At 54.7% G+C, this 27,184-nt stretch overlaps 3 protein-coding genes and 1 long non-coding RNA gene across 8 annotated transcripts; 1 reads left to right on the top strand and 3 right to left on the bottom strand.

The window, feature by feature from the left end:
* Nucleotides 1-1,437: 1,437 nt before the first annotated feature.
* P3H4 (prolyl 3-hydroxylase family member 4 (inactive)) lies at nt 1,438-9,117 on the bottom strand. 2 transcript variants are annotated; one of them, XM_069603714.1, is made up of 8 exons: nt 7,655-9,117; nt 7,371-7,523; nt 7,068-7,239; nt 5,998-6,126; nt 5,030-5,175; nt 4,111-4,194; nt 2,158-2,302; nt 1,438-1,856 (listed from the first exon to the last, which is right to left on the bottom strand). In XM_069603714.1, exons 1-8 carry the CDS (start codon nt 8,129-8,131, stop codon nt 1,834-1,836), a joined length of 1,329 nt encoding a protein of 442 aa, XP_069459815.1. In that variant the 5' UTR covers nt 8,132-9,117; the 3' UTR covers nt 1,438-1,833. The 2 variants fall into 2 exon arrangements, with proteins under 2 accessions (XP_069459815.1, XP_069459816.1); XM_069603715.1 differs by lacking the exon at nt 2,158-2,302 and having other exon boundaries at nt 7,655-9,114.
* Nucleotides 9,118-9,184: 67 nt separating this feature from the next.
* FKBP10 (FKBP prolyl isomerase 10) lies at nt 9,185-17,224 on the top strand. Its single transcript, XM_069603713.1, has 10 exons — nt 9,185-9,554; nt 12,106-12,251; nt 12,570-12,759; nt 12,874-13,019; nt 13,767-13,956; nt 14,078-14,223; nt 14,789-14,981; nt 15,333-15,475; nt 15,714-15,877; nt 16,198-17,224. The coding sequence occupies exons 1-10, from the start codon at nt 9,304-9,306 to the stop codon at nt 16,381-16,383; spliced, it is 1,755 nt and encodes a 584-aa protein (XP_069459814.1). The 5' UTR covers nt 9,185-9,303; the 3' UTR covers nt 16,384-17,224.
* Nucleotides 13,298-16,059, bottom strand: LOC138447576 (uncharacterized). 3 transcript variants are annotated; one of them, XR_011259895.1, is made up of 4 exons: nt 14,634-16,059; nt 14,475-14,514; nt 14,276-14,406; nt 13,298-13,977 (listed from the first exon to the last, which is right to left on the bottom strand). It is a non-coding gene; the product is annotated as an uncharacterized lncRNA (long non-coding RNA). The 3 variants fall into 3 exon arrangements; XR_011259896.1 differs by lacking the exon at nt 14,475-14,514 and having other exon boundaries at nt 14,341-14,457; nt 14,634-16,049; XR_011259897.1 differs by lacking the exon at nt 14,475-14,514 and having other exon boundaries at nt 14,634-15,818.
* Nucleotides 17,225-18,820: 1,596 nt separating the features above from the next.
* NT5C3B (5'-nucleotidase, cytosolic IIIB) lies at nt 18,821-26,944 on the bottom strand. Of its 2 annotated transcripts, none has more exons than XM_069603717.1 (9): nt 26,851-26,944; nt 26,534-26,627; nt 25,855-25,924; nt 25,722-25,768; nt 23,255-23,340; nt 22,657-22,746; nt 21,494-21,656; nt 20,167-20,367; nt 18,821-19,355 (listed from the first exon to the last, which is right to left on the bottom strand). In XM_069603717.1, exons 1-9 carry the CDS (start codon nt 26,865-26,867, stop codon nt 19,221-19,223), a joined length of 903 nt encoding a protein of 300 aa, XP_069459818.1. In that variant the 5' UTR covers nt 26,868-26,944; the 3' UTR covers nt 18,821-19,220. The 2 variants fall into 2 exon arrangements, with proteins under 2 accessions (XP_069459818.1, XP_069459817.1); XM_069603716.1 differs by having other exon boundaries at nt 26,534-26,632; nt 26,856-26,919.
* Nucleotides 26,945-27,184: the final 240 nt, after the last annotated feature.

The raw sequence follows: 27,184 nt of genomic DNA on the forward strand, positions 1-27,184 counted from the left end.
ACAAATACGTGATGAAGGGGCGAGCAAACCCTCTCGAACCACAGTCGCGAATGCGCGCACCTTCGGGGACGCATGCGCAAACCCCTTCAGTCGCCCCCCGACTCCCCGCCCCGCGCCTGCTCTCAAGCTGCCACGGAAACTCACAGACACGTGCATACAGGCACACGCTCACACTAACACAACACACAAGGACACAGAGCTCGCTGTAGCCACACAGGCACTTTCAGACTCACACCCAGCCCTCCGGATTCCAGAGCTAGTAGTCACTGCAGGCACGCTCCAGCTCGTCCCAGCTCCCCACCCTCCGCTGGGCCAGCCCCTCCCAGAAACAGGGGGCGGGGTCTCGATGGAAGCTGACAACACAGCAGCTTGAGAGGGTGGGGTGGGGCGGGGCCGCCCTGGCACCTGGGAGCTCTCTGGAGACGCTGCCACTGCAGACTCACCTATGGGAGGGAAGAGTGAGATCACCGGCGCCTCCAGCTTTGACCCCGCCCGAGCTCCAGACTCAGACTCTGGACTTCCTACCCTCATCTTCACCAAAGGCCCAGGGGAAGGGCATGCAGTGGGGCAGGGAATCCTCCTGGGTACCGAGATGGGCAGGAGCCCCGGCCAGGTCACCTGGCACATCTGGGCAGGGGTGTGGAGGCCGAGAACCGGGCTTACCAGCTTCAGCTCCACCCTCCAGTAGGAGGAGAAAGCTCCTCCACCGCCCTGCCGCTGGGAGACATGTGGGCAGTGGGGCCCAGTGTCACCTAGCTGGCCCCAGCCTAGGGTCCCTCCCCAGAGAGACCCCCTTTTGCCCCCACGTACCTGCTCTGGAACGTGGAAACGTGGATGAGTGGAGACACTGGTGACACATAGGGCTGGGTAGTAGGCACCTCCAGATTCTCTGCCCACCCTCTACCCCCCACCCCCCACTCCCAGTCAAAGCAAGATTGGGCAACACGGTCTGGCAGCCACCACGAAGTCTCATGTTGTCAAGCCATGTTCCTAGGGCTCCTCTGGCCACTGAGAGGGCAAGTTCCCTTCGGCGTGAGCAGAGAGGGCAGGACAGCGCATGCTTGCTCTAGCTCTAAGGAATTTGGGTCAGCAAAAGCTTGGAAAGTAAAAACCGGAGGCAAATGTCCTTGGCCCCTTCCCCATACTTCCTGAGGGAAGTGATGAACTAGGAAAATACCATACATCCCACCTCAGATATCTGAAACCGTCAACTTCCCAGGACTCACGCAGAACTTCATCCTTACGCCCCCTAGCGGCAGATTACAGTCGCAGGCTGATGCTCCTGGCAGTCACAAACACCCAGGGTCCATAGAGGCCAAATTATGGCCCCTCACCGGTCTCCATATTTATTGATGAGGTGAGATGGGTGCAGAACGGGGAGGAAGGACCTGCACCGTTACCACTCCACCCAAAGAAATCTGGACCCTAATTCTGTGATTCATTCAACAAGAAATGTTTATTGAGCACCCACTGCCAGTGTGCCAGGAACCAACCACGGGACTCCTGGTCCAGTGCTCTTCATGATGCCAGTTGCCCCTCTGCTGTGTGTGCAGTTCAGGCTGAGACTCAACTCAGGAGAGCTGGAATCTTCTCCAGGAGACTGTCCCCACTGGGTGGGGAGGACACTGGGAGGAGGGCAGGCCTTCAGCAGCTGCAATACCACCATCCTGTGGTCCAGAGGCCCAGAGAGGAGGCAGGAGGGGTCTGGGGAGCAGTGCTCACAGGTGGGACAGGATGGGGCCTGGTCAGCTCTGTCCATTTTACATGTTTAATAAATAGTTCTTGTTGGACCCATGCTTCCCAAGCTCTTGAGGGGTGCAGGGGGGCCTCTTCTCATGGTAATTCAGGTTCTGGCTCTGAAAAATGAAAGGAGAGAGCATTGGGGTTAGCCTTCCCATTGTCAACAGGCATCTGGGTGCTGTCCTGGGGACAGGTGGTGCAGGCAGGAGCAAGGGTCCTGAGGAACAGGTCTCAGCTGGCTCCTGCTTCAGGAAGGATACTCCCCTACCCCTCGACCAGGTGGGACAAGGGTTGCTAACAGGCTGGAAGTCCCCAAAGAAGGAGTACCAGCATCCTCTGCAGTCCAGTGCTCAGAGCCTTCTGTCCCTCACCTCCAGCCCAGGCTGTACCACCCGTCCACCAGGACTAGTCACTGACCAGCCTCAGCCTCGTCGCCCTTGGCATCTGGCTCCTGCCACCAGTCAGCATAGATGCTCTCCTCATAGTCGCCCTCCCCTTCAAACTCGGCATCAGATGGGGGCTTCTCAGGCTCCATGGGTGGTTCTGTCTCCTCCAACTCCATCTAGAGCAGCCCAGGATGGGTGGAGAAACCAGGTCACAACAGGCACAAACCCATATCGGCTCCCTTCCTGGCCAAGGGGCTCTCCCATCCCATCTCAGTCCCAAACCCCCCCTTCCCAGCCTCACTCAAGATCTCACACAGGAATGACTTGAGGGTTTCTCCCAAAGTCCTGATCCCAAGCTGCCCCCTCCCTGAACTGATGCATGGGCTCCACCAGCAGAGCTTCAGGGTTGGTGGAAGCATCTCCCTCTCCACAGCCCCCTTTTACTGTCCGCTCAGGCTGTTTTGCAGCCAGGAATGCCTTTACTCCCCTGTGCTCTTGTTTATCCCTCCAACACCAGGCATCAGCGCCAGGATGTGGCCCTTGATGCTGATGCTGGGTCAGGAGTGCCCCGAGCATCCAGGGCCCCAGGCTGACCTCTCTCATTGCACTACACTGCCTGTGAGCTGCTTAGGTGAGGGGCTGTGCCTTTCAGCTCCAGTCACAAAGTCTGGCAAACAGCAGACAATAAATAACAGTAATCAAAATAGCTACCACCCCCTGAGGATCTACCATGGGCCAGCTGTACACCAAGTGCTTTACATCCTGGATCTCATTTAATTCTCACCATAGCAGTGTGAGATGGGCATTATTCTCCCCATTCAGTGGATGAAGAAATGGAAGTTTGAGGGTTACTTAAGCCTGGCCTGGAGGCTGCCCAGCTGGGATGTGGTGGAGCCAAGTCTGGGGAGCACCAAAGCCTGGGGACTCACAGTGCAGACCCAGCCCCGTTTGATGAGGGGTGGGGGGAATGGGTACGTGAACAGTGGAGAGGATAGATGAATAAGTACTGGGCAGCAATGCCTCAGAATTCAGACTCTCAAACCCTCATTTAGAATCAGTGTGATAACACACTGGGGGTCTTTCCTTCCTGGTGCACTGTGTTCATTCATTCATTCAGCGGTTCATTCAGATTCAGTTTCTGAGAGCCAGCCGTGTGCCAGGTGCTGTGGGAGGACTGGGAATAAGCTAGTCAAAGCTATGGTTTTTCCACTGGTCATGTATGGACGTGAGAGTTGGACTATAAGGAAAGCTGAGTGCAGAAGAATTGATGATTTTGAACTGTGGTGTTGGAGAAGACTCTTGAGAGTCCCTTGTACTGCAAGGAGATCCAACTAGTCCATGCTAAAGGAAATCAGTCCTGGGTGTTCATTGGAAGGACTGATGTTGAAGCTGAAACTCCAATATTTTGGCCACCTGATGTGAAGAGCTGACTCATTTGAAAAGACCCTGATGTTGGGAAAGATTGAAAGCAAGAGGAGAAGGGGATGACAGAAGATGAGATGGTTAGATGGCATCACTGACTCAATGGACATAGTTTGAGTAAACTCTGGGAGTTGGTGATGGACAGGGAGGCCTGGCGTGCTGTGGTTCATGGGATCGCAGAGTCAGACACAACTGAGAGACTGAACTGAACTGAACTGAACTGTCCTGGAGCACAGTTCTCTAGGAGACTGGCTGGAGAAAGGGGCGGTGTGAGACGGATGAGGGCTGCAAATAACTCTGGTCCAGGGAGGCATGGAGAGTCATAATGAGCACGGCAAACCCAGAAGACAGAGCCAGGACATGTAGTGAGGGCTTCCTGGAGGAGGCACCACCAGACCTGGGTCCAGGAGAAGCGAGATTCAGACGTGTAAAGAAGTGGGGCATGGGAACCCAGAGCAGGGAGAGGAGGGCAGGTGCAAGCAAGGCACAGGTAAAATGCCCCTGCCTCACAACAGCTCTGGCACAGCGGCCCACCAGGCCTGTAGGGCAAAGGCCCCCTTACCTCATCATCTGACTGCAGGTACATGTGTGCGAAGTCTAGCAGCTCTCGAAGCTCAGCTGTCTGGTTGTGGTAGAGTCTGGCCTCCTGGGAGGAGGGAAGAAAAACAGGTGAGCCAGGCCTCCTGCTGCCAGACAGTGGAGGAGCCAGAGCTCCTAGACTCTGAGTCCTCTGGTCCTTTTCCAGTTCCAGGAGCAGGAAATGGGTATCAGTTTACATGCTGATCAAAAAACTGCAGTTGCTTGATGATGGGTTAAGAAGGATGCCGAGGGCTCAGTGAGAAAGAGTGCCTCAATCGATTAGCAATGTCTGCCACTGACAAGGAAACCGAGAGGTTTTTTTGCCAGTCGTGCCCAGACTCCCAAGGGGTTTCATCAGGTGGTTCAGGTTAGGAGGTCCCTGGGGAAGAAGGGTAAAGGCGAGCAGTGAGGGTGGGAGGATGGGTAGGAAACAGGCAGGGACACACAGATACTTTTAACCTCCCACATCCCAGGTGCTGTGCTGAAGAGGTAGGCTGGACCACCCCCATTTTGCAGGTGAGGCAACCAATTCAGAAAAGGTCGGTAATGGGGGACTTCCTTGGTGGTCCAGTAGCTAAGACTCCATGCTTCCCATACAGGGGGCCCGGGGTTTGATCCCTGGTCAGGGAACTAGATCCCACATGCCACAACTAAGAGTTCATATGCCACAACTAAAGAGCCCACATTCCACAAGCAAGACTTGGTGCAGCCAAATAAATAGGTAAATAAATTAAAAAAAAAGATCAGTAGTGTTCTCAGGACCACACAGTTGGTGGGTCTGAATCTAAGACTCCAACCATAACCCAAATTCTTTCTTTTTATTTCTCATCCTGCCATTGGACGAAGCCAGGAATTTTAAAAAATCAAATCACAGGTTCTGAGAACGTCTTGGCGATGCCCACCTCCCGGGGCTGGAAGTCCTCCTCCTCCAGGCCCCAGCGGGCCCTGTGGAAGCGGTAATACACCAGGTTCTGCTGCATGACATTGTCTTCCGGGTCGAAGAGCATGTAGCTGGCGGCGCTGCGGGCGGCCTGGCGCACGTCGTTCACTGCAGGCAGAACAAGAGTGAGGAGTGGCCCCTGGCACGTCCCCCTTCTTCAGAGATAACCCTCACCTAACCCATCCCCAGCTCCCAATTTAGTCCAGTGCCCCTGGATCCCCAGCTGCCTCCCAGAATACCCTACTCAATAACAACACAAACTAGAGTGTATTGAGCAATTACCCGTTGCCCTGTGTAACTCACTTAAGCCTCACCGTTATTGTCATCCTCATATTATAGACAACAAATCCAAGGCACAGAGAGGTTAGGTAAACTGGTCAAGTTCACACAGCTGGAGAATGAAGGCACTGGGGAATCAGAGGCTGCTGTCCCAGCCTTCAGTCTCTTTGCCAACTGGACCCCAAAGGGTCTCCTGGCCCCTTGTTCTTCAGCTCTTCCTCTCCAACTCCAGCCTGTCTGAATTTTGGCATCTCTGAGTTGATGCCAAACTCATCTCTTAGCCCCCAGCTAAAATCTCCCTCAAGTGAGGAGAGCCTTAAGGCCTGGTGCTACTTTTTATTAGCCAGGTGACTGACTCATGGCCCCCTGCCCTCTGTGAGCCTTGGCTTCCTCATCTGAAAAATGGGTCCAATAACATCAGCTACTGGTGGTTTGTGAGAGGATCCAGCAGGGCTCTGTAAACTGTCAAGTACTGTGCAGTGGTCGACTATCTCGTCCTTCACCTAAGAGGCCCTCGAATTCTCCCCAGAGGCTGCTCTCAGCTTCTCACCTGCCCCCACTACCCTCCCATCGCCAGGGATCCTCAGTTCTGACTCGGTTTCGCCCCTAGTGCAGTGCTCCCCCTTGCCCCAAGCCCACCGGGAGGCTCACACTTGTAGTAGGCAAACTGCAGGTAGTGATACATGGTGGCCACGAACTTCTCCACGAAGTAGCCGCCCACATTGGGGGTCAAGTTGGCTTCACAGTCCACCTTACACTGCAGGGATTCTGCAAAGAGATCTTGCGGGGAAGGGGGAAGGCAGCAGTGAGGAGTCGGTGTGCAGAACAGCTCCAGCCTGCAGACAGGGATGACAGAGATGACCTCCAACCCCAGATCTGTCTGCTGATGTCACAAGACAGTAAAGTGACAAGATATGCTGGGGAAGACTACTGTGGACTGGACTGACTTACCACCCCCACAGCTGACCTGCCACCCTAAAGCCACAGGAAGCTAGGGCTCTCTGGAAGAATGGCAGGGGAGGTGTGGAGGTGGACTAAAGCCCAAATATAGACGCTCAGGACAGTCCTTTCTGCCCCTGCTGATGGACTCCGCCTTTAGCCATCCCCAGACCAGCTGTGTTTCTGGCCCCAAACTGCTTTCTGCACACACCTGCTGGGCTGATTCCCACCTCAGCACCTTTGTACCTACATCACCCTCTGAAGGTCCATGGACCCAGCCTCTCCTGATCCTTTTGGGAAGTCACTCCTCGCTACACCCATGCCTGGCACCTTGGACACTCTCCGCTGTGTCTCCTTCACCCAGGGTGGCAGGTGATCTGTTAGCCTCTGTCAGCCAACTGAAGGCTCTGAGGTCCGGATAACAACTTATGCCTGTCTGCCCCCCAAGCACTTAAGAAAGTGTTAGTCACTCAGTTGTGTCTGACTTTTTGTAACCCCATGGACTGAAACTCTCCAGGCTCCTCTGTCCATGGAATTCTCCTGGCAATACTGAGGTGGGTTGCCAGTTTCTCCTCCAGGAGATCTTCCCAACCCAGGGATCGAACCTAGGTCTCCTGCTTTGCAGGCAGATTCCTTACCGTCTGAGTCACTAGGGAAGAAGCCCAAAGCACTTAGGAGGCCTCTAGAAATGCGTGTGGAATGAATATTTATGTCAAGGGGCCTTAGCAGTTCTGGGCCCTGTGGGTGTGAGGGATGCCCACTGGGGTCTGGGTGGAATGTACCTGCTATGGCTGGGTAGAAGTCCTTGAAATCCACCTGCTCGTGGGCCCCCTCGCAGCCAGCCAGACACCGGGCAAAGACAGCCAGGTACTCAGCCAGGGCCCGCTCCATGTCCTCGGTGCTCCCGCGGAAATCTCCGCTGTTGTAGAGCTTCACAGCCCGGAGGAACACCGCCTGGAGGGAGGGGACACGCAGGAGGGTCAAGGGGATTCGAACACCTCCCCCTTCTCCACAGGCGCTATACCCGGACGCAACTCTGGACTTATGGAGTTACGTCGGGGCGGGTCCTACGCCCGACATCCCACCTCGTATGGCTGGGCCTCCAAGTCTGTGAGAGGCTCGTCGGCGGCGTCCAGTAGTCCGCGATAGTAGCTGAGATACTTGGCGGTGAGCTCATGCTTCGGGTTCCTCTGGAGGAAGGTGTAGGCCGCGGCCACCGCCTTCTCCAGCCGGTTAGCCTGCAGGGTGGGGACGGAGCGGGTCAGCAGAGCCGGAGTCCGCCACCCGGAGCGCGCGCGAGGGATCGGCGGTCGGGCTGCTGAGTAGAGAGCCGCGCTCTTCGCGACCCGACCGGGCAGCCGGCGCGCACCTTGAACTGAGCATAGTGCAGGTACTGGTAGGGCAGGCGGCTCTGGAAGTCGCGCAGCAGCTGGCGCGGCGGATAGGGCACCTGGAAGGCGGGCAGGGAACGCTTGCAGCGCCGTAGGCAGGCGGCGCGCTCCAGGACGTGGCCGAAGAGTCGCAGCTCGCGGGCCCACTCGTCGCCGCCGTCGGGCCCGAGGGGCGCGGGGCCCGGGGGTGCGGCGGCGGGCGGCGCGGGGCCGCTGCAGTTGGCGTGGCAGAAGGCCTCGCTGTCCCGCAGCAGCCGGTGCAGCCGCAGCGCCGCCTCGAGGTAGCGCGCGCTCTCGCGCCAGCTCTCGCCCTCGTACTGCTCCAGCGCGTGCCCGTAGGCCGCGGCCAGGGGCATCAGGTCCTCCGGCGGGAAGCCCCGAAAACTGTACTTCTCGTACTGCGCCCCGGCGCTGCCCAGCAGCAGCCACAGCAGCCCCCACGCCGCCCGAGCCATGCCCGCTCCGCGCCGGCCGGCTCTCCCCGCCGCGAGCAGGCGTCCGGGTCCCGCTGGCTGGCAGGGCGGGCGGGCTCAGGGGCCGGGGCTTGGCCGGCGCGCCCGCTGGGTCTTAGCGCCGGGCACTGGGGGCGGGGAGGGGTGGGGGCGGCTGCGAGGCGGGGTGTGGCTTCAGTCAGATCCCCCAAGGGGCCGAGGGACCTCCGCTCTTTTCAGAGAGCCGACACTATCCTGAATCCCTGACCTCCTGCCCTTGGGGGTCCTCCCCTCGGCAGATGGTGTGAGTGTGGGGAACGCTTCCGGCCAGGATGGGGAGCCCAGAAAGCCCCTTCCACGCAAAGGCGGTCCCCCCCGCCCCCGCCTTAAGATAGAGAAATTGAGGAAAGTGTCACCTCCCTCTAGTTTGCCGAAGCCCTGAAACCCGCTCTTCCATCCATCACAGCGGTCCTTCTGCTCACTCCCCACTCCCAGCCCCCAAGAGGTGACCCCAAGGGTACCCTCCAGCCCGCGACAGGGAAGCACATCCCTGGTTTTACCCTGCACACCCTCCACTCTCACCACCTCCTATTCGATCCCCATCCCCACGTCAGAAAGTCCTCTCTGGCAGTCCAGCTTTTGCAGGACAAAGCAGCTCGTTCCGGGAGCGGCTGTCCCTGGGACAGAGGGGTGGGAGGGAGCACTGAGATCGCCTCCCCGCCCCCGATTCTGGAGCCTCACCAGTCACCTGGAGAGGCCTAAATTGGGGGTTGCCTCCCAAACAAGCAAGGAATGCCTCAGCCCGACTTTAGGACCCGGGGGGCTCCAGGAAAAAAAAGACTAGGAACTTTTCTATTTTTTTCTGTCGGCTCCGCTGTCTCAACTTTCCCGAACTTCCCTACCCCTCCAGGCCCCACGTCTCTGGGCCCCCAGGGTGGGGGTGGGCGCAAATCTGGAGGGCTTAGCGGTGCTTTCCTCCGACTCCAGCAGCCTGGCCCTCCTCCTGTTCCACCCGTCTTGCCCCCGCCCCGCCAGCTCAACCTCCCCAGCCCCCATTCCACGTGGACCAGCCAGGGCGGGGGTGGGGATGCGGCACAGGAAGAGGGGGAGCCAGCCCTGGGAGAAGAGGGGAAGGAGTCTGGCGGCCGCCGCGCTCTCTCTCGCCCTCACTGCCGGCCGTCCCAGCTCCAGGCACCATGCTCCGCGCGGGCCCCCCCAGCCACACCCTCCTCCGGCTCCCCCTGCTGCAGTTGCTGCTGCTGCTGCTGCTGCTGCAGGCCGTGGGGAGGGGGCTGGGCCGCGCCAGCCCGGCCGGGGGCCCCCTGGAAGATGTGGTCATCGAGAGGTACCACATCCCCAGGGCCTGTCCCCGGGAAGTGCAGATGGGGGATTTTGTGCGCTACCATTACAACGGTACTTTCGAGGACGGCAAGAAATTTGACTCGAGGTAATGGCTTGGGTGCCCCCAGACTCACCATTTCTCTTCCCCGAGCTTGGGGCCAGGCACCCTCAGTCTTAGGGTTCCCTTGTGGCCGCCTTTAAGCTGTGTCTGCATGCGCCTTCTCACACCGCGATCCCCTAGCCCCAGACAGCACCCTGAGTAGGAGAACTCCTAGACATCCCTCTCCCCGGACATCTCTGCCTTCAGTTTCAAACTTTCGCCTCTCAAAAGACCTCATTTGCTTTCACACAAGCCTCCTCCGTCCCTCAAAGTGCTTGAGAATTGAGAGGAACTCAGCGTTTTATTTAAAGCCAAGGAGGGGATGTTCGGGTTCATCGAGGTGGGGGAAGGGCCTGGTCCCTGCTGCATGCGAACCGTCCAGGGATCTCAGCACAGGACCCTCTCCCTTTCCATCCACGTTCACTCCCTTTGTGGTTCCAGCCCCAGGTTTCAGTGCCTTTGTGTTTAGAGGAGTAAGCAGAGGTTTTTTTGGGAAAGGGGTGGCGGTGTTCAGCGGCCAGTGGGGTAAAGCAGGTGGGCCTTCTAAGACAGCAGGATGGATCAGGGAGTGCAGGGCACAGATTGGTGTAGGGACCTGTCTGTCTACGTGTCACACAGTCACACATGCCACCCTGGGCTCCTCTGAGGGTTTTCATGCCTCCCTCTCCATCTTGGCTCCACCAGGTCAGTGCTGCTGTCCATCTTTGGGGTTTGAGAGACTGGCTTCTGGTCTGGTCCAAGCCTCGGGTCTGCTCTAGCAAGTTCATTTTTCTTCGTGGGGGCAGGGCTATATGCCAGGTCAGCCTCAGTTAAAATTAGGGTCCTGGTGGTCACACACACAAGCCCCCACACCACACCCCAAGAAGTCAGTCCCTCTTAGAGATGTCACCAAAACACACGCTTCAGCCTGCAGAAATTATTGGTCATGCAAACTTCCCTCGTGGTCCAGTGGCTAAGACTCCATGCTCCCAATGCTGGGGGCCCAGGTTCTATCCCTGGCCAGGGAATTAGATCTCACCCACTGCAACTGAGTGTTTACATGCCACAGCCTGCATGCTGCACCTAAGACCCAGTGTAGCCAAATTATAATTAATCAGTTAATTTTTTTAAAAAGGGCCATGGCTTTGGAGCCAGGCAGAACACAAACTCCTGAGACCAAGACTTTGGGTTAAACCCAGACTGTAATCACGGACAAGGAGTTTTACCTCTTTAAGCTTTACTTCCCTCATCTGAAAAAATGGAGATCAAAAAGCATTCTGAAAAAATGAGTCCCTACTTCCTAAGGCTGCTGTTAGGACTCAAGATGATAAATGAAAGTGAACTTCACACAGGACCTGATGGTCTGCAAGCAGCTTCAGCACACCGTAGCCTTGACTCTGGGGAGAACTCTGGTTTAACTGGTAGAAACTTATTGCCATGCTCGAGCTCTCATAAGGGCTCTGTGAAGTGAGCAGGCCAGACATGCAACCATCTCAGTGGGCAAAATGCGGCCTGGGGAGTAGCCAGGAGTACAGTTCTGAGCCTGTGGCCACAGAGTGGAAGAGGGGTTGGGAGTTGGGGACTGACCTCCCTGCTGGGGACTCTGCTGAGCCCAGTTCACGAAGTGCTGAGTTTGGAAGACTTTCACCACTCATGACCCCTTCCATCAAGATGCCAATCTCTCATCCTTCCTTAATTTTGGAAAACTTGTAAGTTAAAACTGTAACCAAAAACAAAAGCTGTGGCAATTTTAGAGTAGGCCTTTTCAAAATTGAAAACCAATTCCTATCCCTGGCCAGCTCTGCTTCCCCTGCCTTTTCCTCCGTGAATTGATGGTTTGGTGGCCCACATGTGGGCTGTGGAGTTCAACAGACCACACATTATCTGTGTCACCTTGGGCAAGTCACTTGGTCTCTCAAGTCTCAATTTTTCTCCTAAGAAAGATGAAATCAATAAAGCCCATTTTGGAAATTCCCCACTGCCACGGCCAGGGTTCAGTCCCTTGTTGGGGAACTAAGAACCCACAAAGCATGTGGTGCTGCCAAAAAAAATAATAATGCCCACTTCTTAGGGGACAGGGTTAAATAACGGAATGAATGCAGAATGCCAGGCATTTCGAGACTTTCCTGGCTGTCCTGTGGTTAAGACTGCAAGCTCCCCATGCAGGGCGCAAGGGTTTGATCCCTGGCCTGGGAACTAGGATCCCCTCCATGCCCCCATGCCCCATGGTGCAACCACCACCACCACCAACAACAACAAAAGCCAAGCTTTAGCATTTCTTCCTGCTGGATAACTGGTCTCCCCAATCCCAATCCCCTGCTCCGCCGCCCCCCGACCCCTGTGTCTGTACTTCCCACTCTGGCCTCCTCGGGGACCTCTGGACCTCCTTTTGTCACAGACCACCCTGTTGAGGTAGGAGTCACGGCCCACCTGGGGGGAGGCTTGAAGAGGAGACAAGGAGCCTGTGGATCAACACGTGTGTGTAGGGAGGGGGACTGTGTGTGTGTGTGTGTCTCCCGGGCATGTATGTGATCATGAGCAGAGGTCACTGTATCGCATCTGTCCCCTCCCTCCCCAGCTATGACCGCCACACCTTGGCGGCCATCGTGGTGGGCGTGGGGCGCCTCATCACTGGCATGGACCGAGGCCTCATGGGCATGTGTGTCAATGAACGACGACGCCTCATTGTGCCTCCGCACCTGGGCTATGGCAGCATCGGCGTGGGTGAGGAGGGCTGGGGCCCGGGCCTGGGGATGGAGGAGATCAGGAGGCAGAAGCAGGGACCCCAGGGCCAGAAAACGGAAGCTCAGAGAGGGAGAGTGACCTTCCAAGGTCACATTGCATGCACAGACCGAATAGCAACAAGCCTGGGACTCAGGTTTGGGTCTCCTGCCCCTGGGGTGGGAGGGAGGACAGCAACAGGCCCAGGTAGGATCCTTGCTTGACTCCGAAGGGGACCTGCGGGTGGGGGAGGGCAAGACCAGGCTGGATGCTGAGACCTCCATTCCACCCCCTACTCCGGGGGCTGCTTCGCCCTCACAGCGGGGCTCATCCCCCCCGATGCCACCCTCTACTTTGATGTGGTCCTGCTGGATGTATGGAACAAGGAGGACACCGTTCAGGTGAGCACCTTGCTGCGCCCACCCCACTGCCCCCGGATGGTCCAGGACAGTGACTTTGTGCGCTACCACTACAACGGCACGCTGCTGGATGGCACTGCCTTCGACACCAGGTGAGGGCTGGAAGAAGCCCTGGGATCCAGGGGACTGTGGTATGCAGTGGGGAGTGGGGGGCCATCCTGCCTCTCCCACCAATAGCAGCCTCGCCTCTACCTCCTTCTCTGCAGCTACAGTAAGGGTGGGACTTATGACACCTACGTGGGCTCTGGCTGGCTGATCAAGGGCATGGACCTGGGGCTGCTGGGCATGTGTCCTGGAGAGAGAAGGAAGATCATCATCCCTCCATTCCTGGCCTATGGCGAGAAAGGCTATGGTGAGGACAGGCAGGGACTCTGGGATTCTCTATAAGCGGGCTGCCATGTACAGTTGTCCAGGTTGAATACTGCACAAGGACACCCAGCCAAAGAGGCAAATTGGGATGAAATCTAGCCCTGGGTGATCATCGCCTCATTAAGAAGGGGTGCATCAGGATTCCCTGGTGGTCCAGTGGCTCTTTCACTACTGGGATCCAAGTTCAACCCCTGATGGAGGAACTAAGATCTTGCAAGCCAGGAAGCATAACTGCCCCCCCCTCCCAAAAAAGAGAAGTACTTTAGTCTTTAAAATTTTATTTATTTATTTATGGCTGTGCTGGGTCTTTCTTGCTGTTCACAGTCTTTCTCTAGTTGCCTCAGGTGGGCTCAGTAGTTGTGGAGCATGGACTTAGTTGCCTCACAGCACATGCAGTCTTCTGGGACCAAGGATCACACCTATGTCACCTGCATTGGTGGCCGGATTCTTAACCACTGGACCACCAGGGAAGTCCCCATATTCTGCTTTATTCTGCTTTACACAAAGGCTCATATGGGCTGGTGGTAGTCTTGGGGAAAACCCAGCTCCGGCCTCACAGGGGGAAGAAGCAGGGCTCCGGCATCACAAGGGAAGCAGCATAGGAAGCAGCAGAAAGGGCTCTGGAAAGCAGGGTTGGCACCTTTTTGGGTGGTGCTCACATAGGCCTTCCTGAGTCAAGAAGCCCCGTTCTGTTCTCCACTTGTATGGTTCAAGCCTATCCCTTCCCCAGGGACTGTGATCCCCTCGCAGGCCTCGCTGGTCTTCCACGTCCTACTGATTGATGTCCACAACCCAAAGGACACTGTCCAGCTGGAGACACTTGAGCTGCCGCCTGGCTGCGTCCGGAGAGCCGTGGCTGGGGACTTCATGCGTTACCACTATAACGGGTCCCTAATGGATGGCACTCTCTTTGATTCCAGGTCCGGGGAGGGCAGGGGGTCCTGAGGAGGATGGTGGGGGCTGAGGCAGCTCGGAGCTGCCTGGCAGGGCAGGGCCCCTGTGACCCCCTTGCTGGCCCCCCCACCCCGCCTTGTATTGCAGCTACTCCCGAAACCACACCTACAATACCTATGTGGGGCAGGGCTACATCATCCCTGGGATGGACCAAGGTCTTCAAGGCTCATGCATAGGGGAGCGCCGGAGGATCACCATCCCCCCCCACCTTGCCTACGGGGAGAACGGGACTGGTAGGCTTGCTCCCAGTTCCCCAAGCCAACACCTCAGCTCCTCCTGACCTACCCGATAGGGGTGGGGGGATTCCAGCCACTGCTCTGCCCCTCTCGTCACAAAAACTGGTTCCTCACCCAACTGTTGCCACAAGGACTTTATCCTTTCCTCCAGGGGCAGTCCCCTGCTTCTGCCCTTCCACACTGGAAAAGGGAAGCACACTTCTGAGCTTGGGGAGGGAGGGTGGTACAGCCCTAGGAAGCAAACAGACCTGGATCTGAGTCCCAGCTTTGATACCTTAGTGTGCTCACCTGTAAAATGGAAATAATCACATTGATCAGCAAAGTCAGTCACTGGGAGGTTGCAAGATATACCTATAAAGGGCTTTCTAATTGGCATGCCCCTCCCCTCTCCTGCCCTGTGTCCTCACCCGTACAGTGTATATGATGAGAGTTGACCATGTGGGCAAACATCCCATCCCATCCTTGCTTAGAATCCCAGGACGGGGAAGTCTAGGGGCCTCCGTGGAAACCTGGAGCAGCCCCCCATGACCCCAGCTGATCCACGTCTCCATTCTGGCCCCAGGAGACAAGATCCCTGGCTCTGCTGTGCTGATCTTTGACGTCCACGTGATCGACTTCCACAATCCTGCAGATCCAGTGGAAATCAAGACGCTGTTCCGGCCCCTGGAGACCTGCAACGAGACGGCCAAGCTCGGGGACTTTGTTCGCTACCACTACAACTGCTCTCTGCTGGATGGCACCAGGCTCTTCTCCTCGTGGGTCCAGGGCAGGGCCAGGGCTGGGCAGGTGGGTGGGCATGGGCCAGGCATGCGGGGGATCCTCCTAGGAGCACCCCTAAGTTCCCACTGAAGCTGAAATTCTTACCTCCAGAGGCAAAGGGAGGGTGAAGTAGGTAGTAGGGGGAGCGGCTGGTCCCGTTCTGTGGAGGGCAGCCGGAGCAGGGGCCACGCTGCAGGACAGGGCCCAGCCGAGAAGGGGACTGCTCCTACCTCTGCTCACTGGGCCCTGGCACCCTGCCCTGTGGGGTAGCTCCAGGGATGACTCAGGAGCTGGGCCTGCCGGGGACCAGGGCGAGTGCTGACCTGGGAATCTGCTCTCCCCACTAGCCACGACTACGGGGCCCCTCAGGAGGCAACTCTGGGGGCCCACAAAGTGATCGAAGGCCTGGACACGGGCCTGCAGGGCATGTGCGTGGGAGAGCGGCGGCAGGTCGTGGTCCCCCCGCACCTGGCACACGGAGAGAGCGGAGGTGAGGGGTCGAGACTGGCCTGAACTCTCCTCCCCTCTGCCCCTGACCACCTGGGGCCTTGCTGGCTGGTGGGAGGGGTGAGGGGAGCCTTCTGGGTGGTTCTGTCGGGTGGTTCTGTAAACATGCCCTGCCCCACTCTCCAGCAACCTCAGCCGGCAGCTGAGGCCTGTGGGCCGGGTGTGCGCTGGGCAGGCTGTGAAGCGGGGCCCAGACCCTCCTCTACTCCCCATTCCTGCAGCCCGGGGGGTCCCTGGCAGTGCTGTGCTGCTGTTTGAGGTGGAGCTGGTGTCCCGGGAGGATGGGCTGCCCACGGGCTACCTGTTTGTGTGGCACGAAGACCCTCCTGCCAACCTGTTTGAACACATGGACCTTAACAAGGATGGCGAGGTCCCCGCGGAGGAGGTGGGTGGCGAGTTCTCGCCTTCTCATAACTGCACACTGTCACCCAGCAGGAGCCCTCAGGACAGTGGTGTCTAAGGAGAACACAGCATGTGCCCACTGCATCCCTGGCCCTCTACAGCTCATTGTGCCTTAAGCCCCTTGTCCCCGCCTTTCCCTCTGGCTACCTGACCCCGAGCACGCCCTCTGCCCCCAGCCACCACCCATGCCTTCCCCCAGGACACAGCACCAGCTGCTGTCACTCCTGGGAGCGCATCCCAAGGCCAGCCCAGCTGCTCAGGCAAGACGCTCTCTCCCCCTCTCCTCGGCTCTCCCCTCTGCAGTTTTCCACCTTCATCAAGGCTCAAGTCAGTGAGGGCAAAGGCCGCCTCCTGCCTGGCCAGGATCCTGAGAAAACCATAGGAGACATGTTCCAGAATCAGGATCGCAACCAGGATGGCAAGATCACCGCCGACGAGCTCAAGCTGAAATCGGACGAAGACCAGGAGCGGGTCCATGAGGAACTCTGAAGAGCAGAGGCTTGGGCCTGGATGCAAAGGCTCACATTGAAGGGGACAGTGGGCAGTGGGGCTGGCTTCCCAACAGCCACCCTCCCCTCTGCTGGGATGAGGTCTGGAAGCATCTAGAGTGGTCGGAGGGGACAACTCTGGTCTTCCCACTGCCTGAGAGTAAAATCCACAGTACAGACCTCTATTCAGTTTTTCTCTCCCAACCCCAATGCCATGCCTTTCCTTAAAAGTTCTGGAATTACAAAGCCACCCGGGGGGATGGTACACTGTGGGGGTTGGCTGCCCTTCACTCAGACCTCCCCTCCATGTCACCACTGAGCAAGACCATTCATTTCCCCCAACTTCCCCTTTACCTGTATTTACCCTCGCTATCTTCAACCCCGCCTGCAGCCTGCATCCTCTGTCCTGGCATCTCCCCAAGAACATGAACCCCCAGCTTTCCTCCCTCAGCTCTGGCTGGTTCCTAGGGAAAAGGGGCAGTTCCAGGGGGGCAACCCTACCTCACCTTCACCTGTCCCATCCCCCTTCACCGTGTGGTGGTGCCCAAAGTGCTCCCAGGGTGCTATATATCAGAGCTGGGCTCTGTGTCACCTTTCATCCCTAAAGAAGGTTGCCTTCTCCAGGGACCAAGGGCCAAGAAAAAAATGAAGGGTGAGGATGAGGAAACCTACTTGGATGGATCTGAGAGCTACAGAACCCTTGGTTTAGGGCTGAAAGTTGGAAGAGGGGCCCACTGGGGACTGAGGGGTGATGGGGGGTGGGCAAAGCTCTGCACACTCCAAAGACTAAACTGGTTTCAGACCCCCCTTCTCCTTTGTGCCAAATAAAACACTAAACCAGAGGTCTTGGCATGTGCTCTTTCTGGGGGAGGGGCCCTTCAACCCATGCGTCCAGAGGAAGGGGAGCTGAGCAGGCCCTTCAGTTCAAGATGCCGTCCCCGGGTCTGTGCTTCCTGCCTCTCTCAGGCTCAGCTGGGGCCCTCACCATGAGGGGTAAGTGTCCACAGAGGAGAGGAGCCTGTGGGCCAGCATCCTGGTCTCACTGCCCAGCTCAGTGAAAAACAAGGTCCCTGAAGTCAAACATGACGTGCAAAGCACAGCGACTGAATTAAACCAGTTTGGATTCTCCTTTCACATAGATCAGTGCTCATACAATATTCCCACCTCTCCCTCCTCCTGGCTGCCAGCTGTTCCCACCTACCTGATGCCTCTTCCTCTCGTCAGAATGGTAAATGAGTTCAAACCTCATGGGTTTTTTTTTTGGGGGGGGGGGGGCTGCTGTGGGTCTTAACTGTGGCATGTGAGCTCTTAGTTGCAGCATGTGGTGGGACCTAGTTCCCTGACCAGGGATTAACCTAGGCTCCCTGCACTGGGGATGCAGGGTCTTAGCCACTGGGCAAAACCTCTCACGCTGAGGAAGGAGCCACGTCAGCCATCAGTCAAGCCATCTGTCCTCATCTGCTGGGGTGGACTCTGGCCAGTAAGAGAGATGACCCTAGCCATCTAAGGATGGGGTGAGGTGCATGGGAGAGAACATCACCAGCCTGGACTCACACCCTGAACTGCCCCCACAAAAACCACAAGCACTGAGTTCTCACCCAAGACCCTCCGAGAGAGAGAAGCTGCCCCCCACGGCTGCAGTGACTGATATTCCCTGGTCCCAGAGCATCCAGATAGCACTTGAGGGTTGACAGACCCAGCCTTAGGGTAACCACCCTCCCCCAAGCCTGACAGGACAGGCTGACTAAGAAGGCATGGAGGGAGCGTGATGCACAAGCAAAGGCAGGCTCTGTCAGAAACGCTGCAAGCCTGCTTGAGCTCCCAGCTCTAGCCTTTGGGCAAAGGACTGGTCCTTCCTCAGTGGACCTGCACTCCTGCAGGGTCACCATGAGGATGAAACAGCACCTGTGGCTTCTGGAAGCATGAAGCCAGCTCTCAGTCAACACTCCCATTCCTTTAAGACCAGCAGATAAACACGACTTTCCAGCAGCTGGGAAGGCGGGTGAGGGAATGAAGTTGACTCTGCCCAGATCATCAGGTCTCCAGACTCAAGTCCCTGGAAGTCATGTTTCAGTGGCCCTGGAGGAGGAGGGACAGGAGCCAGGGGAACCAGGGAAAACCCACACTCACATGGATCACTTTAGGAAATCCATAAAGATGGGGCTCTGCAATGCCGGCCAGATGCAGCTGACCCCACAGAATCTCAAGTTTAACTGCTGCATGAGAATCAAGTCAAACCATTTTAGGTCAGAAACATACCCTCCCAACCCTGCCTGCGCCCCTCCCCCGGCCCTCACAGACACACCTGGCTGTACTAGCTGTGCATAGAGGGTCTCCTGGGCGAATTCAGTGGTTTTCAAACTGGTTTCCATGGTCTTGGAGATTCCAGCATCTTGGAACCAAGAGGCACAGGCTCTGCTCTGTCCCAGACCCCCAGATCAGATCAGCTGTTTTTTCTTTTCTTTTTATTTTTGATCTGTTTCACATATTAGACTTTGACTTGTTTGAAGAATAGCTTCCCATGTTAAAAAATTCTGGAAAAAAAGATTCCCTGGACCAGCTGATTCCTAAAGTGCTAACACTGCGTAGGTCCGCAGTTCGCCTGGAATAGCTTTCGCTGTCCTCCCTTCTGGCAGGGCTCCCTCGAGCCACTGGAGAACACGAAACCAAGAAGCCAAGGGAGAGGAGGAGGGAGGGGTGTGAGCCAGCAGCTCCCGGCCACTGGCAGCCTGGAATGTTCTCTGGAGGACTCTGAACGCACAGGAGGAGCAGAGCTCAGAGCAGAGCGGCCTTCCGGGAAGGCCCCTCCTCATTGCAGCCAGCAGGCCCCGCCTGTGCTCAGGAGCCCTGCATCTCTGTCCAGTCACCCTGCTGCAGGATGTGCTGCAGCAGCCCATTGACCACGTCCAGCGTCTCGTCCCTCTCCAGCACGATGTCATATGAGTCCATGTAGCGCTCCCGCCGCTCCTCCACCTGCCCGGGGAGCAGAGAGCAAGAGTCCCCCAGTGCCCTGCCCTCTGCCCAAACCGCTGTTGCGCACCAGGGGCAGAGGAGGAGGGCCTTCAAGCCGTGACTCCCCAAAAGGAGTTCAGGGTTACCAGGCCCTGTCCTTTGGATACACACATGGCCGTGGGTGCAGGCTGTCACAGTTAACCCCTGGGTCAGTGTCAAAAGGAAGGTCACAAGGATTAAGAGACAAAAAACCAGATATTACCTCTAACCTATGAGAACTGAACTTTCAAAAGCCTTCCGTACCTGCTGGCCGAGTCTGATGCCATACTGTGCCCCTCTACAACCCTGGTTTCATCCATTAACCTCTTGTCTGTTTCTATGTCTTCCTTCTCTAAATTATAAACCCATATCTTGAATACCAGCATTCCCCACCTCAATCATGCCCTTATAGGTAAGATTTAGGAGGACTGGTGATCAGCCCAACCACTTTCTAAACTATGTCACCTTGGGCAAGTTGCTTAAGCCCCCTGCCTCAGTTTCCACCCTTGTAAAAAGGTAAAACAGTCACTACACATCAAAGTATAACTACACAGATTAGCTGGTCTTATGTTCCTGGCACAAAGTGAGCACTCAGTAAGCGTGAGCTCTGATGATGTGCTTTGACCTCCAGATCATGCCCTGTGCTGTGCACACAGCTCTGACCACTGGGTACCTCATTTCCTAAGAGACTATGGCTTGCGTCTGACCTCTGTGCCTCTAATACTTCACACAGCGTGTATCCCATAACAGGAATGAAGGAGCCAGCCATGAAGAGCCAAGGTCCCATACCTACCTTGTCATTTAGGAAGCCAATCTTGAGAATGTTCTCCACGCCAGGCACCCCATCAGCCATAGTGAGGTCCCCCATGGAGTCTCCCAGCAGGAGGATGTTGGTTTTGCCCTGAAGCTGCTGGAAGTAATCAGAGTTCTCGCACACAGAGCTGTTCTTGTTGTAGGTGTGGATGAGCTGGCCCTTGAATCCCTTTAGGAAGCCCTAAGTAGTCAAGATGAGAGACAGACAGAAGGGCTACAGGGACCCATCAAGGGCCAGTTTTCAAGTCTGCCACGAAGAAGCCGAATCCTGAAAGCCACAGATAATGCCCACATTTCACTGCAGTCCAAACTAGGGGTCAGCAAGCTAGGGCTCGTGGGCCAGATTTGGACTATTTTTGTAAATTAAGTTCTGTGTGTGTTAGTCATTCAGTCGCATCTGATTCTGTATGACCCCATGGACTATAGCCCGCCAGGCTCCTCTGTCCATGAATTCTCTAGGCAAGACTGCTGGAGTAGGTTGCCATTTCCTTCTCCAAGTTCTACTGGAACTTAATTTATAGGCCCATTTGTTTACATCTTCTCAATGGCTGCTGTTTTGTGTGATAGAATAGTTGCAAATGATCCTAGTAAAAAATTTACGATCTGTTCTTTTATAGGAAAAGGTTTTTTTGTTTGGTAGGGTTCTTTTTGGCCATGCCACATAGCTTAGGAGATCTTAGTTCCCCAACTAGTGACTGAATCCAGGCCTTAGAAGTGGAAGCACTGGGTCTTAACCACAGGACAACTAGGGAATTCCAAAAAAACATTTCCAGCCCCTGGTTTAAACTAACAGAGGCCATCAAATATTGTAGATATTTCTCTGGGGGAAGCAAGAAGCTGGGATACAAGCATTACCTGGGCTACATGTGTGTTAACTTCAGCTGTGGGCAACACCCTAACCACAAGTCAAAGGGACGAACATTCCAGCCTTGGTCTTAAGGGGAAGAAGTCAGAACATGGGTGAGTCAGTGTAGCCCACCTCTCGCTCAAGCAAAACAAGTCCAAGTCCAAGGCCCTGAGTACCTAGGTTGGCACATGACCCATGACAGTGACACAAGGGCCTGGCTGAGCCCTAAACTAGGTCCTCCACAGAGAGACCACTGTCAGCCAGACACCCAAGAATGGGTCTTTCAAAAGCAACTGTCTCTAGCTGCGTGAATAAATAAATAGCTGCCAAGGGCAACGAAGCCAGCATGCCTTCCCCTCCCTCCTCCTGCCCCCCATCCCAGTTAACATTCAGGGTGAAACACACTGGCTGGCAGTCCCCATCCTTCTTCCAGCCCCAGCCCTAATGAGATGCAGCTCACATCTTCATCAAACTCCATGTAGTTAGACACGATGTGGATGTTGGGGTGGAACACTTTCCTCTGCCGGATCATCTCTTCCAGGACATCTCCAATGCCCGCAGAAAAGATGAAAAGGGGAATGTTGTTCTGCGAGAGGGTGTTGAAGAATGTCTTGTATCCATCCCTGAAACCAGATGAATGGCTCTGAAAGTGCACTGCCTCTGCTACTGCCCTTTCTTTTCTATTTGGGTTACATCTTTAAAATTTTTCTTTAAACTTTTTTTTTCCCCTTGGGCTGCACTGCTCTGTATGCGAGATCTTAGTTCCCTGACCAGGGACTGAACCTATGCTCCTGCATGGAGAGCTTGGAGTCTTATCCATTGGACTACCAGTTAAGTCCCTCTGAAACATTTTAAATTGAGGTATAAAATACATAGAATAAATCATTAAAGTGCACTAATCGTTAAGTGTTCAGCTCAACTAATATTTACAACATGTGTACATGCGTGTGATACCTACCCAGTTGATGTCACTGCCCCCATTTTGACTTCACATCACCAGTGATTTGCTTTTTGTGTCCCTGAACTTCACATAAATCATATAAATACATTTGTTTGTTTGTTTGTTCCTAGATGATTTTGCCTGAGCAAAATACAACCAGGTGGCTCTCCTAGGGTGGCTTCAGTGGAGAGCACTCCCAACCTACCCGTGCACAATCCTTGAGGGAAGGCACCCGTGCTGACTCTTTCCTATATGTGCCCCCATCCCTCTTCTGGTAAAGAACACTCCAGCAGAGAGAGCTGAGCTCTGAAGGCCACTGATGATCAAGGGTCCCAGGCTGGCCAACTCCCATGTCTGGATAAAGAACACCAGTTACCATGGGGATCCCATAAGTCTTTTTAACCACTGGGAAAAATTACCAAGACGCTGTTTGTTCTAGAAGATGGAGCATCTTCACCGCATCCATGACCAGCAGTGTGTCCTTGGACATACCCAAGGATAGAAAATTCTCTGGCTGAGTCCAGAGAGAAAAAGCAAGACCTTCTCCTCATGCAGCTACTCCTCATGCTAGGTCCCCTCTGACTCTTAGAGCAACTAACTCCTCTTCAACTCCCTTCCAGCCTCTCTTTGTGAGCAAACCCATTCCAGTCTGACAGAAGCATTTTCCAGAGCAGGCAGCTCACCTGAGCATTGCGTTGGACTCTCTTACCACCTGGGCTATCTGAAACTTCTGAATCTTCTGTTGACACAGGAGGTCATGTGCTTTGGTCCACCTGGAAAGAGACACCCCACAAAACCCTAAACTCAAACCACTAAGTAAAATACCCTTTCCCATCGCAGGCATGAATCCCCTTTGGAAGTACTGGCAGTGGAGGTCTCATCATTTTCCTCGGAGCCACTTCCTGCAGGACCCTGGCTGTCCCTAAAGGAGAGGGGTGAGACAGCAACACCGCAGACCACAGCTGGGTGAGTTGCTGCTGATGCCAAAGTTCTTCTGAACCCTTTCTCTGGGGCTCCATCCAGTGATACTGGTTTTTCTGAGGCGGGTTATTGCCCCAAAGCACTGATTCCCCCAAACTAAGGGGCTTCTAGTTTACTCCAAGGACTCTCAGTGAGCCCCCTACTTCACCCAGCAGCAGCCATGAGTGACCTGTCTGTGTCTGGACAATCTGTTCTAATAGCTGGGAGTGTAGCATTCAGCTGAGCATTCAATAAAGTAAGGGAGCCTGCATCTGATTTCAAAGCCAGACCAGGCCATCATTCACCACTACTGGCGCTTACCATTCTACCATGTGGGGTAACTTCTCTTTGATGGTCCGGTGTGGGTCAATCTCAATTGGGTAATAATGGTGAAGAAGCGCTTTGAGCTGTGACATCCAAAATGAAGAGAAAAGTCATCAGTCTACATCAAGTGTTCCCCAGAAGGGTCCTATAGTCCCACATGAGAAAAAAAGTCACCAGTCACCTAGAAGATGCGATTCCTATAAGGGAGTCACAGGAGCTTCACAGCTGGCCATCCTTCTGCATTCCAGCCCCCCCACCCCCTGCCTCAAAGAGTGAGGTCTAGGCATCAACAACACAAAGGAGTGTTGTAACGAGGCAACATCTAGAATTTTGTTGCCCTTGTTGTTATAAATTAGCTCAGGCATCAGCACTTAATCAGTAAGAACTGAGTTAATGCTGTATTTCCTAAAACATGATATGCTTTCTCAGGTAGGAGGCAAGATAACTTAGGGGCAGGGAAGCACACGGATAAAAACACATTTCATTTTAGTGGTCTGGGCCTCATTTTAATGCTATGTCAGAAAAAGAAAGAAAACAAACACATCAAACTACTGCTTTCACAAAGATTCTTTTGCAAGTTTAGTAGTAGTCTTAGTATTAGTTGCTCAGTTGTGTCCAACTATTGGTAACTCCATGGACTATAGCCTGCCAGGCTCCCCTGTCCACGGAATTCTCCAGGCAAGAATGCTGGAGTGGGTAGCCATTCCCTTCTCCAGGGTCATCTTCCTGACCCAGGGATCAAACTCGGGTCTCCTGCATTGCAGGCAGATTCTTAACTGTCTGAGCAACTAGGGAAGCCCAACTGCCCTGCTTTTAAAGATTTAAGTGCTACGACTCGTAGCACTTAAATCTTTAAAAGCAGGGCAATTTAGATAGATCTGGTAAAAAACATACCAGACTAGAACAGAATACTGTAGTATGTTCAGCGATAACCGCTGCACCGCCAACATCAGTCAGACAACCTCACCGGGAGCATCTCCATGGGCCTCCTGTGGCTAAGGCCCCCCCCTTCCACGTGCCTGGACCCCTCCAGACTCCAGGAAGGCTGCTTCAGGGATCATGTGTCACATGGTTCAGTCAGTAACAGTGCCCAATAAAAATGGGAATGGCGAAGAATTATAATTTTAACATGTGCGTGGTCTCAGAATATTATGAGATCAAATGGAGTCCCCGACCATCAGTCCAAAAGAGGGTTAAATTCAAAGACAGGAAGCCCCTAAAATGTATTAAAGATTCTTAATTATTTGAATGTGAGAACATTCTTCTGAAAGTAAAACAGAACAACAGAATATAAATTTTGAAAAATAAAAAATATTTCTTTACAGAAATTTTGCTTTATGAATTTCTTTACGCTTTACATAAATTTTGCTTTATGATGTTTTTTATGAAAAACATCAACACCAGAAATCCTAGTTTTCTCTAGCTTCTTTATCCTAGAGAGGGCACCCAAACCTTTTGTTTTATTTGTGAATGAAGCTCTCTGGAAGTTGCTATGATCGGGGATGTGAGGAACCAAAAAGAGTGACTTCCCAAAGGTGATCAGTGGTAGAGCCAGACTCTATCTTAAGCTACAAATGCCATCTCCAGAGACACAGGTGTAGAAATAGAAAGGCCATCTATAATTCACTGCCCATCCTAATAATCAGTAATCATGCAGAGTACTGGAAGAGCTGACCAACCATGGCCGGCCAACAAACTGCTCTGTACACAATTGGGTGAACTTCATAATCAAGTGGAACTAAATGATACAGTTACTTAGAAGAAAGAGCTCAGCAGAGAAACGAGCAGTTAACACAGCTCTGCTCCGGCAAAGAGGACACTGATGGGAAGAATGTGGAACAAAGTAAAATGAACTCCAAGGCTACAGGGATCACCTTATTCTTTCTTGGTAACTGCTAACGCACCAAGAAAATTTATACTATCGAGGAAACAGCATAATACAGTTAAGAAGAGTTTGGGAACAGAATCAGATCTATGGGAAAACCAAGCTCTGCATCTTGCTATGTGACCTTGGGTTAAGTTGTTCAAACCTCTCCAAGTCTCTGTTTCCCCATCTGTTAAATGGAGGCAATAAAACATCTCCTGTAAGTTCTATAGCTAGCAGTAAGCATATTCCAACCATCCATTATCACATGTCTTGGCCAATAAGGAAAAGCTGTCTTAGTGTATAAGACTAAGTCCATCTGGGAATTCCCTGGTGGCCCAGTGGTTAGGACTCCTCCCTTTCATTGCCAAGGGCCCTGTTCAATCCCTGGTGAGGGACCCTTATGATTCCACAAGCCACACACACACACACACACACACACACACACACACACAAAGACTAGGTCGACCTGAGCAGAACAACAATTTTTTTAAAAAATTAACCTTCTACGGTTTCAACCCTGGAATCTTTGGTCCTAACCAAGAACCACTGGACGTCGTATATGCCAGCTATTTCTGAGCAAAGAAGGGAGTAACCCACCTCTTTCCGGCACTCCTCACTGATGATCCTGCTGTTATCCAGAATGTCTGCAAAAACACAGAACTCCTTTTACTTGTCCCTTAGAAGCCGTCATCCTGTCAAGTCCAATAAAGCAAGCTTGTGTGTGACTTACTGTAAGAAGAAGGGCATCGCTTTCCATTATATGCAAACCTGCTCAAGGTCATGTCAAAATCAGAAATGACCTGAAATGCAAAAGAGAGATGATCCCTAGACAGGCACCTTCCGGTGTAGCCCTGCATCAATATGAAAAGGAAAAGCCAACCAGCTCTATGCCCAGCCTGTAGGCACAGCGGGCAGAGCCCTGGGGGAGTTAGAAAGGACTGGAGAGGGAAGGAAGAACTAATTCTAGTTAGTACCTGTGCCAACCCTGAGAAGACCCAGTTTCATGGAGGGTGGGGATGGGGACTGCAGAATCAAGACCTCTTCTACCCTTTCAATAGCACCCATCTCAATGCTCTGGTTTCTCTTAAGATGCCTCCTCCTTCTGGCTCATCTCCACATCTGCACCTTCTTGGGGAGCCCATCAACCTCAGCTAGTGAGGACAAGACCCGGAGGCCCGGTGTGGGGTGATTTCTGTCTAAAGAAATTTGAGAATATTGAAATCTAGGTTTTCGGGCAGGTGGGCTCTCCTTCAAGGCGAAACAGGCTTGCCCTCAAGTCCTTGGCTATTTCTAAAGGTTGAAGGCTTGCCTGCACGTGTCTGCAGCAACGTGGTAAGGCGCCCAGGGCAGGCCACCTCACCAGCCACCCGCATCCCACCCAGTCGACCGACCTTGCCCCCCCGCGATACCTGTAAGCGGTCTCCCCCGCCCTTGCGGAGGGCGCCCACGATCTCCTGCACCCGTCCAGGCTGCCGCATCAGGACCGTGGCCTTCATCAGGGTGCTCACCTGTCCCGAGACCCGAGAGAACCGCTGATTCCAGCACCGCGCAGACCCCAAGGGGAGCCCCGCGAAGCCGGGCCGGGGGCGCAGGGGGCGAGTGGGGGCTCTGGCAAGGCCTGGGCGTCTACGGACCGCACTGGCGCGGCGGGGCCCAGACGGCTTGCTGGGGGTCTCGGAGCGCCCGGGGGTTCGGGGCCAGCCCCACGCCGGTCTCCTTCTCCCACCTCACCTCCTCCGCCATTGCGCTCGCGGGCCGGTCGGCGGCGTGGACACAACGACCGCCCCGCGGCTTCACTGCGCAGGCGCCGCTTCCAACAGGGGCGGATCCGGGGGCGGAGGGCGGATCCGGGGGCGGAGTGGGTTTGGGGTGCAGGCTGCGAGCCCGGGGTTGGAGGGCTCGGTGCAGGGTCGGGAGAGGCAGGTGGCCTCTGGAGGGCCGCGCGGCGCTGTGCGTGCAGACCCTGCTTGAGAGCCCCGTGTTGAGGACGGGGAGGGTCCCAAGAAGTGGAGGGTACGTGGGTGCCATTCCTTGTAGAGCAAAAACCCTGACCAGAGTGG

The sequence above is a fragment of the Ovis canadensis genome, chromosome 11 (assembly GCF_042477335.2).
Source record: "Ovis canadensis isolate MfBH-ARS-UI-01 breed Bighorn chromosome 11, ARS-UI_OviCan_v2, whole genome shotgun sequence".
In the NCBI taxonomy this organism is placed as follows: domain Eukaryota; kingdom Metazoa; phylum Chordata; class Mammalia; order Artiodactyla; family Bovidae; genus Ovis; species Ovis canadensis.

What these genes read in the sequence shown, in the direction of transcription:
- NT5C3B (XM_069603717.1), bottom strand. An exon ending in GAGTCCAACGCAATGCTCAG is followed by an intron (nt 21,657 to 22,656) that starts GTGAGCTGCCTG and finishes ATCTGGTTTCAG; the next exon opens with GGATGGATACAAGACATTCT. An exon ending in ACATGGAGTTTGATGAAGAT is followed by an intron (nt 20,368 to 21,493) that starts GTGAGCTGCATC and finishes TTGACTACTTAG; the next exon opens with GGCTTCCTAAAGGGATTCAA.
- P3H4 (XM_069603714.1), bottom strand. Translation starts at nt 8,131, where the DNA reads ATGGCTCGGGCGGCGTGGGGGCTGCTGTGGCTGCTGCTGGGCAGCGCC. An exon ending in AGGACTTCCAGCCCCGGGAG is followed by an intron (nt 4,195 to 5,029) that starts GTGGGCATCGCC and finishes CCCTCCTCCCAG; the next exon opens with GAGGCCAGACTCTACCACAA. An exon ending in ACCTGCAGTCAGATGATGAG is followed by an intron (nt 2,303 to 4,110) that starts GTAAGGGGGCCT and finishes GGGCTGCTCTAG; the next exon opens with ATGGAGTTGGAGGAGACAGA.
- FKBP10 (XM_069603713.1), top strand. Translation starts at nt 9,304, where the DNA reads ATGCTCCGCGCGGGCCCCCCCAGCCACACCCTCCTCCGGCTCCCCCTG. An exon ending in CTATGGCAGCATCGGCGTGG is followed by an intron (nt 12,252 to 12,569) that starts GTGAGGAGGGCT and finishes TCGCCCTCACAG; the next exon opens with CGGGGCTCATCCCCCCCGAT. An exon ending in CTATGGCGAGAAAGGCTATG is followed by an intron (nt 13,020 to 13,766) that starts GTGAGGACAGGC and finishes TCCCTTCCCCAG; the next exon opens with GGACTGTGATCCCCTCGCAG.